This window comes from Sesamum indicum, linkage group LG3 (genome assembly GCF_026168435.1).
Source record: "Sesamum indicum cultivar Baizhima isolate 11 linkage group LG3, ASM2616843v1, whole genome shotgun sequence".
Classification (NCBI taxonomy): domain Eukaryota; kingdom Viridiplantae; phylum Streptophyta; class Magnoliopsida; order Lamiales; family Pedaliaceae; genus Sesamum; species Sesamum indicum.
This window is the reverse complement of record NC_142659.1, coordinates 5,746,582-5,760,468: the sequence shown is the minus strand read 5'-3', so window position 1 is coordinate 5,760,468 and position 13,887 is coordinate 5,746,582. Positions and strand designations below refer to the sequence as shown.

Genomic DNA, 13,887 nt, shown 5'->3' with positions numbered 1-13,887 from the left:
GTCTTGATCACATTTTACTTACAGGTCGCTTCAACTTGCTATTTTTCTAAACAACCTATTATTTCGACCTCAAAACCAAATACTGACTTAAGCATCGGAGGGTTTTAGCTGGGGTCTACCCCAACAAGCCTAACGATCTGCTTATTTTCTCACGGCCCAATCACTAGTTTGGGAGAGGAGCGACCTTGAACAGCTTGGGAGATCAGTCCAAGGAGGTCGCGTAGATTTCGACTCGGATCAGTTGGTGCCGTCTGTGGGAACTTGAGGAAAACCCCTTTTAGATTTGGTTTGGGGAGATTCAATAACGAGATATTGGAGGTGCATGATCTACGGATCGATATGATGACGAGCATATTAGTACATGGTTTAAAGAAGGGACCGTTCGCATCGGCGTTAGCTAGAGATCCTCCCGGAGATATAGAACAATTGATGCTCTTAGCCCACAAGTATATCAACGAGGAGGAGATGAATGCAATCAAGGACAGAGAATGGGAAGGAGATCGAGGTCGAGATAGGCGGAGGCAAGATGAGGAGAGACCTTTCCTACCAAAGCACCACCAGTACGCGACGTTGGTCACCTCCAGAGAGCAAGCGATGATGATCATTGAAGATAGCGGTCTGTTACAGTGGCCTGATAGAGCTAGAACATCCAGAAGAGGTTCCACAGAATACTGCAAATTCCATAAAGATAGAGGACACGACACGGAGGATTGTTACCAGCTGTAGGATGAGATCGAAAGATTAATCCGGCAAGGATACCTCGGTGAGATCGTGTTCGAGGCCGGAAAGCGAGATCGAATATCTCCGAGCAGATCGCGAACCAGGACATCGAGCAGAAGGAGATAAGAGCTTGATAGAATAAAGGGAGAATGACGCTTTCAGTGAGAGCAACAACTCGCAAAAGTGGGTATGCTTCAACATCTATTATTTTCATAGCAGATTTTAGCTTTGCAAGAATGATATTATGGTGTTGACGTTACAAATTTTGGATCATGTATAAAATTGCCATGTTCAAGAGTATTTGCATCTATGAATGTTCGTGCGAAACAAATAGCCTTCCAGTGATACCTTATGTTGCGATGCAACATCAATTACGCAACCTGAAAAAGGCGCGACCCGGTGTCTGAGAAAGAGCATCAACTACGCGACCTGAAAAAGGTACGACCTAGTGTCTGAAAAAGACCATCAACTACGCGACCTGAAAAATGTGCGACCATCAACTACGCGACCTGAAAAAGGCGCGACCGATGTCTGAAAAAGACCATCAACCACGCAACCTGAAAAAGGTGCAACCCGGTGTCTGAGAAAGACCATTAACCACGCGACCTGAAAAAGGTGCGACCCCGGTGTCTGAAAAAGAACTACGTTACCTGAAAAAGGTGCGATTTGGTGTCTGAAAAGACCATCAACTACGCGACTTGAAAAAGGTGCGACCCGGTGTCTGAGAAAGACCATCAACTACGCGACCTGAAAAAGGCGCGACCCAATGTCTGAGAGACCATCAACTACGCGACCTGAAAAAGGTGCGACTCGGTGTCTGAATAAGACCATCAACTACGCGACCTAAAAAAGGTGCGACCATCAACTACGCGACTTGAAAAAGGTGCGACCCGGTATCTGAAAAAGACCATCAACTGCGCGACCTGAAAAAGGTGCGACCCCGGTGTTTGAAAAAGACCATCAACTACGCGACCTGAAAAAGGTGCGATTTGCTGTCTGAAAAAGACCATCAACAAACGCGATCTGAAAAAGATGCTATGGAGTGTCCATCTAAAAAACATCAGTTAATGCGACCTAGAAAAGATGTTACTTTCAAGTCTGATATTCACTTTATTGGAGAATGGAGAATGGATCACACTCATTATCTTGTTTGTCCAATGAGAATTCTTGGAAGGAAAAGGTGAAAGGGAAATCTCCTATGAAGAAGGAAGTTCATTGATCAAAAAGGTAATTTACAGATTCGAAATATAGTGATCTACATGAGAAATTACAAGCTAAAAATATGAGAGCCTATTCATCTGCTCGGTCTTCCTCCATCTTTTCGATCTCATCAACTAAAACAGCGAATTCACCATGTTTCAAGGGGGTTTCTTCAGGAAATGCAGCAAGAGTACCGTCTAAGGTAGGGTCGATCCAATTGGGGTCGAAGCCATCGGCAAACCCTTTCAGCTTCTTGATTTGAGACGTACAACGGTTGGATATTGAGATTGCAGTAATGATTTAAAGGTCGAGATCGACAGATTTTTCAACTTTCCTTTAGTGTGCTACTCACACTAAGAAAAGTAGGAGAGTAATGATATGGGTAAAACCCTATTTTCTCGTAAAGAGACAATCTTGTCCCTGATAGGGCTCCAAATTACAAGTTTACCAGCAGGACCCGCGCACTTTTGATCGGGTCAGATCGCGACCCGACCCGACGACCCGAGACACGTGGAACGCGCGTATTGGACCAACAGACCCCCGATTTCTCTCTCTATAAATACCCCCCAGTTAGTGCATTAAAAGGGAGGTTGTCTTGATCACATTTTACTTACAGGTTGCTTCAGATCGCTATTTTTTTAAGCGACCTATTATTTCGACCTCAAAACCAAACATTGACTTAAGCATCGGAGGATTTTAGTTGGGGGCCACCCCAGCAAGCCTAACGATCTGCTTCTTTTCTTAGGGCCCAATCACTAGTTTGGGAGAGGAGCGACCTCGAACAACTTTCGAGATCAGTCCAAGGAGGTCGCGTAGATTTCGACCAGGATCACAATTCTTTTTGCTAATATATATCATCAAATTTCGTAAACTTTACTAACATATAGATATATTTGTTGGATGAAAACAAACATTGAAAAACTAGATGTAATTTATCAAATTATAGACAATTTGTATATAATTACACTAGATTTTAATAAAAGACGATATAATTATCCCAATTAATGACTAATCATCTCCGCTGCTAAACATAATATTTTTTATCAACTGCGGTTCCAATCTTCTTATAATAAAATGATAATGTGTTTTGTATTTTATCTAATATATACATACTATTTATTAAGTGAGATGGGTCATAATAATGAATTTTGATATAGGTAAATTATAACGACTTTTTTTAAAATTTAATATAATTATAAATATCATTTTATTATTTGAAAAATTATCATTGATCCTCATGTTAGATAAAATTATACAAAATGACAATCTCTTTAAATTTTCTTTGTTAATAATAGAAGCTGAGAAAAATAGCTTTGAATATTTGGTGGTGTTGGGGTTGAAATTCCCTAAGGCCCAAACCCAACTCAAAAAGGAACTGAAAAGGTAATAAATTGGGTAAAGTGCCCCCATGCAGGATCGAACTACAGACCTTCAGTTTACAAGACTGACGCTCTACCACTGAGCTATAGGGGCTTTGTTTACCAACATTTTGAATTAAAAAGCTTTGTTTATAGTCTTTGCAGAGTTTTGCTGTTCCCCGAATAGCGCTGTGCGAAGAGGATTGGAATTTTTGTAGCAAACTATGTTTTTATCTTCTACTCTATTCAATATACATACGTCATTAGAAAAAGAAAATAACTATTAGTTATAATATTAATAGTTATGAACTAAAAATTGTGGCAAATAGTTTTTATTGACCATAGCTAAAAAAAATCGATGTAAAAACATATATTATCCACCAAGAAAAAGTTATTTGCAACTAAGAGTTATAGTAAAAATATTTGCCGCGGCTAGAATTTTAACCACCCTGTCAGACACTACGCCAACAACCATTACATGACCGTAGTCAATGACTTTTTGATATGAGTATTCTATTTTTAACCATGAAAATTATTCATGATTAAATATTGCATTTTTTGTAGTGCATATATAAAAGTTTTCCCTAAATATAATACATACTATCATTTTTATATACGTATTAATTGGAGTAGGAGATTCAATACAATTTACACCAAAAAAATCCAATCCGTGTTTGAATCCAATCTTTCTTTCTTGTTCTTGAAAATGAATTGCAGCCAATGCAAAGGCATTGAAGCTGATGTCTGAAATATCTTCAATCTTGTCTAGCTTTCATGTGTAATCATGTGCATCGTTGAGCTTCGTACATCAGCTTTGTCGTGTAATTGTAAGAGTTTAAAGTTCTTCAAGGAAAACATTGTAGGAGCATTCAACACTTTGCAAGAATCTGGTCTTCTCCATCAAGGCATTGTGGCTAACTAGCTATAATGAAATGGAAGTCTCACTTAGTATAAGGCCTTTGTGTGATCATGGACGTTGATTGAACAAGAATCTTGCTCCCAAGAACATTACAAAACCGAAAGCAACTTTGATTAGAAAAACCCTGGAAAACAATTTTATTACAATTCACTGAATCACACATATTTAATGCATCTTTCTTACACAACATACATTCACAATACAAGAATAACATTTCTTCAACAGCTAATGCCTTATCTGAGACAGCATACACCTAGCATCCTTGCTGTTAGGCCTTTCTTTGGGATTATCCAGAGTACAAAAGCAGGCAACTTTAAGAACCAAGAGCATCTGCTCCTCATAACCATTTCCCAGCAGCTTGGGATCAATTGCTCGTTTCGGGTCCTCAGAAGTCATCACATTTCTCATCCATTTCACCAAACTCAGCTCGTCCGTGTGCTGGAAAAAATCATCTGATGGCAGCTTCCCCATCACCAGAACACCTAGCACCACACCGAAGCTGTATATGTCGCACTTATCCGTGAACTTAAACGTTTGGTAATACTCCGGGGCGATGTATCCCACGGTTCCTGCAACATTCGACGTTGTAACGTGAGTGTTAGCATCAGGCATTGCTTTTGCAAGCCCGAAGTCTGCAATTCTGGCCTCCATATCATCGTCCAGGAGCACGTTTGCTGGCTTCAGGTCTCTGTGGATAATGCGAGGGGAATGATTCATGTGTAGATACTCGAGCCCGGAAGCCACTCCTAGAGCAATCCTGTACCTAGCCGACCAGTCTAATTCTTTTTTACCTTCTTTTACATGTTGGAGATAGTCTTGAAGGCTGCCATTCTTCATGTACTCGTAGACCAAGTAATGGCAGTCTGGCCGGGGCAGATGGGCTAGCAGGGCAAGCAAATTCCGATGTCTTATCTGACCTACGGTCTGGATTTCCGACCTGATTTGCCGCATTTTCTTGTTCATCATCTTGCTGTCTTCTTCTGTGAGCTCGTCTGCATCTCTGGGGGGTTGAATTATCTTCTTGATAGCAATTTCTTTCCCGTTACTTCCGGGTAGAACAGCTTTGAAAACTTCTCCACATCCACCTCTTCCAATAACATCAAGGGATGCTAATCCATCTTCTTTCTCCAGGAAAGCTAAGTCCTCGGGCTTCTTGATCAGAGGGCTGAAGATTTTCAAGCTGCCATCCTTGCCACGCCCTCTGATTAGAAACAAGAGCAGCTTGGAAAGCATAGAAAACACCATTCCAGAGACGATTCCTGCTAAACCTCCAGCCAAGAATCCAAGAATCCAACCAAGTATTTTCTTTCTATCATTCTTCTTGTGTTTATGACTTGGTACTGCCATTGGGGACGGGGCTGCGGCGCCATTAGAGCCCTGGCTTGAAGCTGGCGCCACGGCGGAAAGGGACTCATTCTTGCCCTGTGAAACTTCAGCAAAAACATAACGTTTTGGGATTCTCTCTTCAGACAATTCCGAGGATAAGTACTGATCTAGATCATTATGCATCAATGGCAACGCACCCTCGAGCAAACCGTTGCCAGATAAGTTGATGAATCTGAGATTCCGGAAAGATCTCAAAGACACCGGGACCTTTCCTGCAAACATGTTGTCAGCAAGATTGAGTTTTTCCAGGTTGGGAAAGTATTTCAAGAACTTAAGATTCCCCGTGAACCTGTTTGCCGACAAATCCAGGACCCGGAGACGGATTAAAGACGACAACCCCGATGGAATTTTCCCAGAAAATCGATTGTTTCCGAGGTTGAGGACCTCAAGTTTCTGGCAGTCGACGATTTGAGCTGGGATTTGGTCGACGAGTAGGTTGTTTGGCAAGGAGAGTTCTTTCAGCTCGGAGAGTTGACCAATGGCAGGAGAAAGTCTTCCCTTAAGCTGCTGGGATTCAAAGACCACACGAGTAACTCTGAGAACATGGGAATTGTTCACGATTCGCCGCTCGCAGAATACCCCGGAGGAATCACAAAGATTCCTCTCTGGAGCGGGGCGGAGGCCGAGGCCGAAGCCTTTGTGCACGAGCAAGAGGGCGTCAAAGTCAGAAGAGAGAAGAGATGGCCTCGAGTGAACAAGAAAAATCAATGTGAAGAAACAGAAAAGGAAGAAATGGGATTGGTATTGTGTCAGAGCCATTGTGGGAAGAGTTCTCCGCCGGCAGCCTGTGGCCACCGCAGGCGGTGGAGGAGGAGGACGACGACGAGGAGGAGAAGGGCGAAAACTAGTGGTTCTTGGAGGATGGAGTTTCGGAATGGTGGATGGCGTGCTGTTTTTTATTTTAGAACAGTGACGTTGACTGTGACAAATCAAGAATTGTCGTAGTAGTAGTGTTACGGGGTGCGTGTGGAAAAGTTTGGCAATGCAGGGACCGAGACCTCAAGTTCTTATCATTGGTTGACTTGTGAATTTCCTGTTTTGACCCTTGTGTTTTTGTTTCCTTTTATTACCTCCATGTTTATCACAATTAATTAATTGGTGCAACTAAATTCAATTTTATTACATGAATGATACAACCAGCAACTTGGGCTAATAATTATAAATAGTTTACTAATACATGTAAAACAATTTATAGAAAAAATTACAAAGATCTCTTTTTATATTTGTCATACCCTGAAGAATGTAGCTAAATGGAAAGAGGGGACCGAATGGCTTTAATCGGGTGGTGCACAGAGAGTGCTTTCCTAGTTGGAAAGTACGAGCGGTTAATGGAAGGAATGAGTTTCTCTCGGGGAGAGAAACGAATGACTGATGGTCGCGCGCGCGCGCGTGTATTCCTATAACCGCGAGCCCCCCTTACCAAAATCCTAAGAGTGGACTATATGCCAAATCCATGTTGTTTGGCTTGTAGTTTGCCCTTGTTATTTTCATTCTCGATTAATCTTTCTCAAAAAGAAGCACCATCATCCCGTATGGAGCCATTTTCTTCGTCCGACATGCCTAGGTTTTACAGGACGGCATTAGTCGGGCTCCCCATCTCCTACCTTTCATAGCCCCTTAATGCCAACCATAGCCATCTCGTCTAGTCTCGATGCTAATGCATTGGCAGTTCCCCAATAGGCGGACAGGGTCTAGCCCGGGAACCTCTAGCAAGAGCTGCGACTAGTTTCTATAATCACTTAAGCAAATCAATAATTTAAAATTTAAAATTATCTAATAAATACTCTATATTGCTCGTTGTAGGGAATATTTGTTAAACGAATGCTAAGTTTAGGAGGGTATTTTTAATTTAAAAAAATTACAATAGACTCCCCTGAAGTTTATAATAATTAAAAATACCCCCTCATTATTTGAAAAATTATAAATAGCCTTTTAAAATTATAAATACCTTAACAAACACCCCTCCTATGACAACTTATTATAAGGGGTATTTGTTAGAATATTTGTAATTTTTCACTCAACGAGTAGGTATTTGTAATTAAGACAAACTTCAAGAAACCCCTCATAATTTACCTTTTTAATTTTTCAAACAACGACAAATTATTTAAAATTTTATCAAAGCTCATGAGAGTCAATTGCAACTTATCCTAATTTATATTATTATAAAAATACCCCCAATTTTCAAGAAATTATTGAAAAATAAAAACTTAATTAAGTTAATTATTTTTCTCATTTCAATAAACTCAAATATATTTAACATTATATTTTTGGGACAATCTCTCAATATTATTCCAAATATAGCCTTGATTTTGTGCATATTTATCAAATTAAAATAAATATAGGTGAGGTATGAAATGAGGAATATATCATGTCCTAATTATGACAGTGGAGGAGACCTACCCAATGTCACGCCTCAACATCTGGGAAGACTCTGCCGGCGTCAAACTGACTTATAACAAAACATTTACAAAAATACAATTGAAAGACTGACTTTGGAGATTTATTTAAAGTTTAACTTGTCATGTGTTCAAAGTCATTATTTTCATTAATATAAGAGTGTGATCGTTTTCAAATGCTCACTCTCGAAGCTAAGAATTCTCTACCCACTCTTATCTAAGCAGAAAGATTTATGAATTAGGATTTGTTTTTGGGAAAAGTATTATTTTAGTCCGCTAAGTATGCTTAATTTTAATTTTAGTTCGATAACTGTGTCCATTTTTGTTTAGGTCCAGTAACTTACGAAATTGCGTACTTTTAGTCCTCTAACAGATTTTCGGACAATTTTACCCCTATGCAACTTTTGAAAGGCAATTTTAGTCCATATGCACTCATAGGGGTAAAATTATCCGAAAATCTGTCAGATGACTAAAAATAAGCAATTTCGTAAGTTACTGGACTTAAACAAAAATGGACATAGTTATCGAACTAAAATTAAAATTAGGTATACTTAGCGGACTAAAATAATACTTTTTTTTTTTCTTTGGGCAAAATTTAAATTTACTTGAAATTCACCCCCATACCGAGTTCAACCTCGATGAGTCCAACTTACGAGACCTAATTTTTCTTTAATTAGTTAATGACATTATTTAGAAAGTAACTTTAGTAGTTATAAATTTTAATAAATTATTATTATGTCCACGATATGAGTTATTTCAATATATATATATATGTATATATGTAAATTGAAAAAAAAGCAAATTATGAATATTTGCAAATATTATTTGAGATGGGTCTGGGATGAATTTTGAGAGTCACCACTCTCTACCTTGGTTATAATTATCTGAAAGTTCATTTGGTTTGATGGATTTAAATTTGAAGGAATTAAAGATCTGAATAAAGGATTATAATTTGAAAAGAATTTGAAATTTTTTAATATGCTTACTCGGTTTTAGCTGTACCACAAGGATCGAAAACTTTTACAAAAATTTTAAAATTAATGATTGACTAACCTATAAAAATATAATATATATATATATAATTACAATAAAAAATTCAATTCGAAAATGAAATAACAAATAAGTGGCTTCATCTCAACGATTAAGACTACCATCCCTACCATGGCCCAAAAAGCCAATCATAATGTTTGGATTCAGTTTCGAAATATTTTGTTGTGTTTTATGAAAATAGAGAGAGAAAAACAAAAATAAATAAGTATGTGTTAGAAATAGTATATATGTTTGGATTTGTTTTTGGAGATAATTTAAAATAAATATTGTATGTTTAATGTTGTGTTTTGGGAGAAAAAAATTATTGTTCATTGTCAAATTACTGTCAAATTATGTCTTTTTTATATATATTTATGTATATGTGTGTATATATATATTATTCCAAAACAGTTAAAAACACCCAAATAAGATATTTTTGTATGATGGCAAATATTAGGTATGTTTTAACTTATCTCAAAAATGAAAACAATCATAGTGAATGGTTTTTACACATTACTTAGGATTTCGAACCCACAAATAATTCAGTCATTCTCATCACAATAATAAACCATAAAATACGAATAAGATATAATGGGGGTGGGCACACACCTTTAATGAAGAAGTTAAAAGTCTCGTAGACCACATGGTCAGCAAATTACAAGAAACTCCCAATCTGAAGTTTTCATTGACAAGTCAAGAGAAGATGTCGTGATACATGCATCAGAACAAAACCCTAATTTGCATTACAGAAAAATAACAAGTAAATTATTTCATACACTATAAACACTTATACTTTAAAAATTATTGCAAATTAATGCCACTTACTATAGTAAAATAAAATAAAATACTTAAATTTTAATTATGATTAACCAGAATTTGTCATAATTTTAGCTATGGTCAAAATATTCGTCATAAATTTTTAGCATAATGACTCGTATTTTGATATTACTTATAGAAATAACGACTAATAGTATATCATATCTGACAAGAAAGGAATCAAAGATAGTTTCGAGAGACGCAAAGAGAGACGGAGTTACTGGCTAGCATGGTTGTGGAGCAAGTGAGAAATAGAATTCTTACCGAAAGATTAGAGCTAACATTACAGTTGTCGGTACTGTATAGACTTTGAAAAATAGATTAGGCCGATGATGGAGAAAGTGTGGTGTAATTACATTTTATTTAATGAAACTTATAATCCCCCAAAAAAAAATAATAAAAAACAATGGCTATAACTGTTGCACGGGCATGAGTAATTTGTATTATCAGAATTTTATACTTTTAACCATGATAGAAAGTCTTGTTCTTTTAGTATTTGTTGTAATTTTTATCAAATTTACAAGAGAAATCCATCGATTTAGAGTTTGAATTTTTAAACTTATGTTACAATAGCATTAAATTTTCTTTCTTGGTTGTTTCATTTGCTGCATTTAGTGGGGGTGGTAAATGGGGTGCTGCAAACCATGCCTATAAAAAGGTTGATGAGCAAAAGGTCAAAATGGATAGTGGGCCAAGCTTTGTCCTAATGAAAAGGTCAAAACTGGGCTAGCAGATGTCAACATGTTGTGGGGGGTTCTAATGGTACTAGCACCTCAGGAGCAACTAAAGGGTATGTATCTATACAACATGAACTCCTAACTATTTACGACACTTGTGATTGGTTGACAGACATTGGATTGAATGTGCACATTTGTTCTGATAAGTCTCTCTTTATCTTATCAAACCATTAGTGGAAGGACAATAAGCAGGGGGAACTCCAGTACTGCTGAAGTACTAGGGCTAGGAGGCATGGACTTGAAGTTTCCTTCAGGGCGCATTCTATCTTTGAAAAGAGTTCATCATGTTCCCACTGTCAGAAGAAATATTATTAGTGGCTCTATAATAATTAGGGAGGCATATAAATTAGCTTTTAAAGTTAATAAAATTATAGTTCAACAATTTGGTATTTTTGTTGGTAAAGATTATTTAGATGATGGCTTGTTCAAAGTTCGAGTTGAGAATAATAATAAAAATGATACTTCTTATTCTATTATATTGAATGTTGAATCATCTATTCTGTGGCATAGTTGGTTTAAATTCAATCAAACGAATGATGAATTTAAATTTAATTCTTAGTCAAAATATTGAACGAAGTCACAAATTCCAAGTTTGTGTAGAAGTTAAACAAGTTAGAAAACCCTATCAGTCAGTTGAAAGGAATTCAGAAATACTTGATTTAGTTCATACAGATATTTGTAAGTTCAATGGAGTTTTAACCAGGAATCTCAAACGATATTTTATCGCCTTTATAGATGATTGCAATAAATATTGTCATGTTTTGCTCATGAAAAATATGGATGAAGCCTTAGATAAATTTATTTTTGTTCAAAAATGAAGCAAAAAATCCAAACTTGTAAGAAACTTAAACGACTAAGGTCTAATAGAGGACGAGAGTATGAGTCAAGTAAGTTCAATGCATATTGTCAAACTTTTAGCATTATTTATGACGAGACTCCTCTATATTCACCTTCATCTAATGGAGTAGCTGAATGAAAGAATAGACATTTAAAAACATGATTAATAGTGAATACAACTTACCATATTCTGAACAAAGTCCCTATGAAACATAATATGAGTACTCCTTTCGAGCTGTGAAAAGGTAGAAAATCAAGCCTCAAATACTTTCGAGTATGAGGGTGCCTAGGGAAAGTGCTGGTCCCAGAACACAAAAGAAAGAAATTAGGCCCGAAAACTGTTGATTTTGTGTATTGGGCTATGTGGAGACAAGTTATGATTTAAGATTTCTGGTTATTAAATAAAATATTCCAAGCATTGAGGTCAACATAATAGTCGAATTTTTTAATGTTGTCTTCTTAGAAAAGTATTTCCTATGAAAACAGGAATACCTTCAAGTGTTTCATAATTCACTTGCCACCACATCTATTCCTGAACATGTGGAAAAGATGTCTATGCTGAGGTTAAACCTAGTAGTACTAGTCTGACCCATGGGGAGTTAGATAAACTTAGACGGACTAAGAGAGCTAGGGTTGTCAAGAATTTTGAAAGTGATTTTGTCACTTACAATTTCGAGAATGATCCTGTAACTTTCAAAAGATACTATGGCTTCTTTGGAAGCTAAGCAGTGGAAAGAAGTTGTTAAAAGTGTAATGGGCTCTATTATTTCTAATTGAACATGGGAGCTAGTCGATCTCCCTCCCGGGTGTATTACTATTGGGTGTAAGTAGATTTTCAAGAAGAAACTGAAACCTAATTGAACCATGGATAAGTTTAAAGCCTGATTGGTGGCTAAATATTTTAAACAAAAGGAGGGAATAGACTATTTCGATGCCTAATCTCCAGTAGCTCGGTTGACTACAATTCAGGTGCTTATAGCACTGGCTTGGGTGTATAACCTTTTGATTCACTAGATGGATGTGAAAACAACCTTCTTGTATGGTGAAGTCGAGAAGGAAATATACATGGATCAGCATGATGGTTTTATAGCTCATGGTAGCGAACGAAAAATTTGTAAACTTGTTAAGCATGGACTTAAACAAACACCCAAACAGTGGCATGAATAGTTTGATAAAACTATTCTTGTGTTTGATATGTATTTATTATAAAGTTAAAGGAGATAAAATAATTATTTTATACATGTATGTAGATGATATTCTATTAAATAGGATCATGTATAGATTTTACTGAAATCAAGTCATTTAAAAAATAAGTTCGAAATGAAATATATGGGTGAGGCTGATGTAATTCTTGGCATCAAGTTGATTTGTTCAACTGATGGGATAGTCATTTCTCAATCTCATTATATTGAGAAGATAATTAAGAAATTTGGTTATCAGAATAGTAGAATTGCATAGACACCATATGATTCTTTTGTAGTTTTATTCAAAAACAAAAGTGGTGTTTCAGTTGCACAACTAAGGTATTCCTGAATTATTGGGAGTTTATAGTATTGAACAAATGGCACGAGACCAAATATATTTTTTTCCGTCTCAAAGCTGGCTAGATACACTAATTGTCTTGACAAAACCCATTGGGTGCTTTGGATAGGGTGTCAAGGTACCTAAGGGCACGGTATCACTGGTCATATATTATGGCCGATTTCCTACTGTACTTAAGGGATATAATGATGCTAGTTGGACAGCCAACAAATCCTGGAGTAATAGGTGTTTAGGATATGTCTTTACTTTAGGTGGGGGAGCAGTCTCCTGGAATTCTGCAAAATAGACTTTGATAACCCAATCTACTTTTGAAGCCGAGTTATGTGCGTTAGATACGACTGGTACCAAGACAATATGACTATTTTGGTTGTTAACACAGCTACCATTATAAGCCAATCTCTTCCACCTGTTGTTGTACATTGTGATAGTCAAATCTCAATTGCAAAGGTGGGGAGTCGTAAATACAACTAAAAGACCAAATGACAAATCCAAGTTAAACTGAAGTCTTTAAGGCCATTAGTGTCAGACAGAGTAATTGGCATTGACTTTATGGGAATAAAGGATAATGTAACTGATCCTTTGACTAAAGGATTAGATCTGTCACAAGTATATAAATCCACATTGGGGATGGGACTGAAAACCCATTAGTGATGCAACTACAATGGCAACCCAACCTTCTAAGTGGAGATCCTACAAAAAAGGTTTAATATGGTATCAACAAATCGTAGGCTATGTCCAAGCACCAAAATAGAATGATACTATGTATCTGGAGTATGTCCCCTGTAATTCTAGAAGGTGCTAGTATTGCAAGTATAGTAAGAATTTATCTCTGAATGGGGTCAAGTCTTTTAGACGAGATACTAGCAGTGCACCGCAACTAAGTAATTGGGTTATAACTGAAAGCGTTCGTGAAAAAGATCGAGACACATGGCCTAAGTATCAACCCT

At 37.0% G+C, this 13,887-nt stretch overlaps 1 protein-coding gene and 1 non-coding gene across 2 annotated transcripts; both read right to left on the bottom strand.

The window, feature by feature from the left end:
• Nucleotides 1-3,321: 3,321 nt before the first annotated feature.
• TRNAT-UGU (transfer RNA threonine (anticodon UGU)) lies at nucleotides 3,322-3,393 on the bottom strand. Its single transcript has one exon. It is a non-coding gene; the product is annotated as a tRNA-Thr (tRNA).
• An 893-nt stretch (nucleotides 3,394-4,286) lies between these two features.
• On the bottom strand, nucleotides 4,287-6,517 carry LOC105157311 (leucine-rich repeat receptor-like serine/threonine/tyrosine-protein kinase SOBIR1). The gene has a single exon (XM_011073702.3). The coding sequence runs from the start codon at nucleotides 6,340-6,342 to the stop codon at nucleotides 4,423-4,425; it is 1,920 nt and encodes a 639-aa protein (XP_011072004.1). The 5' UTR covers nucleotides 6,343-6,517; the 3' UTR covers nucleotides 4,287-4,422.
• Between the last annotated feature and the right edge of the window lie 7,370 nt (nucleotides 6,518-13,887).